At 33.7% G+C, this 4714-nt stretch overlaps 1 protein-coding gene across 1 annotated transcript in view; it reads left to right on the plus strand.

The window, feature by feature from the left end:
* The window catches only part of LOC106690574 (cuticle protein 8), a 26628-nt gene extending 22318 nt beyond the window's left edge, over window positions 1-4310 (plus strand). The window contains exons 2-3 of the mRNA XM_014436044.2: window positions 382-681; window positions 3556-4310. Of these exons, the coding sequence (XP_014291530.1) occupies window positions 382-681; window positions 3556-3894 (639 nt within the window). The 3' untranslated portion in view covers window positions 3895-4310. The remainder of the gene's footprint in view (window positions 1-381; window positions 682-3555) is intronic.
* Window positions 4311-4714: the final 404 nt, after the last annotated feature.

Consider the following 4714-nt stretch of genomic DNA (forward strand, 5'->3'; position numbering starts at 1 on the left):
ACGTTGGACATGTGAATGAAATAAATGTTTTGAGACTATAATTTGGATAGTGTTGTTGAATTATTTAGTATTTAAATATTTAATTATTATACTATGAATAATTAATTATTATTGTGATTGAACTTTTGTTAGCATCTTAAAAAGTGGGTATATCTCCTCAAACCACACAAGAGATTTTTGAAGAGAGGAATAATTAACTTAAGCGGATTTGCTCTATCATAAATTTATTTTCTAAAAGCTTTGTCGAATAATTAAAAAAATTAATATGCTAGCATTTGAAATAGCATAAAATATTATTATTCACAATAATTATGTTTTTATTTAGTACAATTATACTTGTGTTCTGTACGGCGCCGTATTCACAACATACCTTGCCCGCAGACAATGGAAGCTTTGCTGGCTTTAATCGCACTGGCACGAGCAGGCGCTATTGAACCACACTACTACGAGGGCCACCAACTCTTGGAGCCCCAGTACATCCATTCCGTGGGGCCCGCGGTCCTGCCTGAGGGGCACGCTCTCCACCATTCCGCCGCTCCAGTCTACTCTGCCGGACCTGCTATCCAGGTGGCACCAATCCACGTTCCAGCTGGCCTTCCAGCAGGCCTTCCAGCAGTACTCCCAGCCTATGACGGTGTTGAGTACGCTAACTACGCTCCACAACACGACCATGAGCACTACGTAAGTATTATGGACGTTTACAATTCTTGAGTAAGATTAACAGTGATTGTATAGAACCTAAGAGTATAATCTAACGATCCGCGGTTAGGAAAGATTGTTCACTGAGTTATGAACCATCCATTCGTACAACAATGGGATAAATGGAACAACCAGAAGAGAAATGGGAGGGATCTAATTTCTACCATTGGAAAAAACATAATCAAAATAAATTAACTAATAAATGTACTAAACTTTTTTTATAATCTTCGAAAATAGTACTTAAACTAAAAAAAACACCATACGAAGATCACTTAATCCCTAAAAGGTATCATGATTAAAAAAACGGACGGGCGTTTGAACGAAACTGCAAATTAGGACGAAAACGGGATGGAAGGAAATATTTAATATATGTAAAGGGTGCATCGGAAAAACGATCAGAGTTATTTTTTTTCAAATTTGAGTTATTAGTCATATGTTTCAGTTTAATTAAAGCTTCCTTTATAACTATTCATTCATTTGGTAAATATAATGATAATGATAATACATAGCACATCTCATTTCAATTGCATCAAAGAGATTACCTAAATTGAGCTAGTTTGTAAACTATTTTTGTGAACTTTCTGTTCCTTCTGTGTGTCCTAGTAATATATTCTGATCTCAAATTCATTATTAAGTATTGCCACCATTTATCAGTATCACTAGAGCTCGATTTCTTGGAAAAGAGATACAGGAACGATAACTTTCCCGGGGAGTTGAGGATATTCCAATTTATCGGTCTGGAAAACATCATAATCGATCGTTACGACTTGTGGATGGTTCTTATAGGTGAATTATTACAAAATAGGAGGCCTATATGAGATTAAAGATGTGTTTTAAACAATCGCATTTTTTTTTCATAAACGAGTAAACGTTTCCGCCTTGAGTATTAGCATTATTATTTTAATCACTTCTTGGGAAATTTCATTAAAAGAAGATACATTTATGGCTAAAAGAAATTTCATTCATATTAAAAGATGAGCCTACGATTCAGCTCAACAGTCTCGATAAGTATTATAATTTAGTGATATAGTGTTACTTATGTTTCTAACTGGTCGGCATCGCTGTAAAGAATTGTTGGCTGGAGCTGAATGAAGAAGGAAGCATTCAGTAATGACTCGGCAGATAAGACAGATCTAGATAGCGGTGATCCTACAATGGCGGCAGGTGGACCAGTTGCACAATAGCATTATCCACTCAAGGTCTTGGTCGACCAGCTACTTTCGTAGTGTGGGACGTTCACTAGTAAGACCCTTCTCTATAAACGTTTAATTGCTGAACTACCTCATCATATCTTGCAACATACACTCCTTAACAAGTCTGTACAAAAGGAATATAATATTGCTTCATCATCATGCCTCATTTGATTTCTATTTATTATCTAGACCAGTTTGTAGTGACCTTCCAGATCAAGTTGTGTAATAATAGTTTATTGAGATTCCTCAGTAGTAGTAGTTCATCTCAATAGTTTTCATCAGTATGATTGATAACTCATTTATAATCGCATGATAGTTCTGATGTATGGTTTATTACTAGATTGTTTGATAAAAAGATTTTTCAATATTGAATCATGTAATAATGTTTTAGAATAATACAACAAAAGAATCTATGGGGGAAAAAAGGTTTCACATTTTTTTCAAAATTGAATTATTGATGGGTACAAATTTGTGGTTACTTGTACCGCAGAGAGCAAAAGTACAAAAAAAAAAATTTATTAATTAGGAGTCATAAAATTGTATTTCGTTTTTCTCGCGTTCAAGGTTTTTGAATAACACCTGTTTCCTCTACCCTCCATGTAGTCATAAAATGTATCTCCATTTCCTTCCAGATCATAATGGGTGATTATGGATTTCATCTTAAGCTAACAAACCATACTATAATATGATCTCAGAGGGTTAAATCGCGAATAATATTTTATTTTAACAACCAAGGTTACATCAACCATACATCATCTGTTCAATTTACGAATTTGTGGTTTGGAATCCTGATCTTAGGTTTGCTAAACAGGTAGATTTAGTAAAAAACCAAATCTCTTTTTATTTACTTCTTACTTGATGCTTTGATCTTAAAAAATTATTTTCTTTTTTCGTGATTTATTCGTGATTTAGTTATCCTCGATTTTGAGACTTAAATACCATTTACAGAAACTATAATATAGCTATGAAAATTATAATTTTTAGTCACTTAGTACCTTTCTAATCGGTTTATCTTTGTTTTTTCTGCCTGATAACTGTCTGGCCCTTTTTTTAATCAGCAGAAATATTTTTATAGGATTCTTTATACAATGTGTTATTTATTAGGGTTTATCAAAGAACTTTATAAAAGGAAGAAAACTGGTAACAATAATCCAAAAATCGAGACTTTTTTTAAATACTTTTATTTTTTTAAATATGGTGAAAGAAAAGTAAGATTGTTTTTCTCATTGAACATTATAGTTTATTTCTGACTATTAATTAAGTCCTAAAACTTCAGATGACTTTGTTTATTACTTAAAAATTTAATTTTTTTATTTTTATTTTTTATTATTGTTTATTCACTGCTATGTTTTTAATTATTTATTGATTTTAGTACAATTTATTTTATGACAAAATTCTAAGTGCATTAAAGACATTGAATTTTTTTGGTAATATAAATAAGACAAATCCCGTTTAAATGATAAAAGAATCTAAATGGGTAGTACTATTCTTCTTTTAATATTTCATGTCACAATATTTCCGTAAATTCAATTAGAACTAGAGAAATATTTTTCACTGCTAGTACAATCTTTATCAATGTTTTTTCCCTCAATTTGATGTAGGAAAGCATTCATTCAATCGAAGATGATTTTTTACTATAAATTTATTAATTAATTAATTCTAGGCATACCCAAGATACGCCTTTAACTACGGAGTCCACGACCCCCACACCGGTGACATCAAGCAGCAGTACGAAGAGCGTGATGGAGACGTAGTGAAGGGCGGATATTCCCTCGTTGAGCCCGACGGTTCCATCAGGGTGGTGGAGTACACCGCTGATGACCACAACGGCTTCAACGCAGTCGTCAAGAAGATCGGACCCTCCCATCACCCTGCTCCTGCGGTTCACCACGCACCCGCAGTCCACCACGCACCCGCAATCCACCACGCACCAGCCGTCCACCACGCACCAGCCGCATACGTGCCAGCTTACATCGACCACAACTACCATTACAGGAAATAGGAAGAAGGAGGCTAAGATCTCAGCCATTATAACCGACAAACACTGCCGCTTGCTCGGAAATCAAATCAAATATGTCATTCTGTCGTGTCCTTACATTAAGTGTTTGTGGCGTGTTTCAGAGCACATAGTGTATCCCAAGCATCGGCAGTCCATTCCATGACTAACTCAATCTAATACAGTGGTGATATAAAGTTTTTCAGGCATGCGCAAGAATAATTCTAACATTAATGCAGTGAATAAATTAAATGTCTCTATTTTTCTGTTAATTAGTTCCAAAATTTAATTCCAGGAATGTATTATTTTTATTGATGGACATTTGAGTGCCTTTCAGTTTAGTAATAGCTCTCCTTTTTAAATGATGATTTTACTTATATATTTATTTGTAATAAAATTTATGAAATATTTTTTTTTTATTATATCATGTGCTAAATTTAAAATTTCCTTCTTCCTTCTCCCAATACATCTCATCTTTCAGTTCATTACTGTTCACAACCGACCAACAACCAATGTATCTGTAACCTGTTATTAGAATCATGAGGAAAGGAAGGAGGGATCAAATATTATAATGAGAGGAAAGGAACTACTGGTGGGGTAAAAGTGGCTTAAATGGGTAGATGTAAATGCATTGGCCATGTTGCTGGGGTGAAAGAGAAGAAAAAGGTTGGATTATTGACAGAATAGTTTCCAAGTATAGGGTAGTTTTTTTTTTTTTTTTTTTTTTTTTTTTTTTTTTTTTTTACTGTGTAGAAAGAAAAAGTAATTCGTGTTGTGTCTTACCTTTTACTACCTTTGGTATTTAAAGGTTACCTGTTATATTTAA

Source organism: Halyomorpha halys, unplaced genomic scaffold, assembly GCF_000696795.3.
Source record: "Halyomorpha halys isolate HHAL.00 unplaced genomic scaffold, Hhal_1.1 Scaffold1760.1, whole genome shotgun sequence".
Classification (NCBI taxonomy): domain Eukaryota; kingdom Metazoa; phylum Arthropoda; class Insecta; order Hemiptera; family Pentatomidae; genus Halyomorpha; species Halyomorpha halys.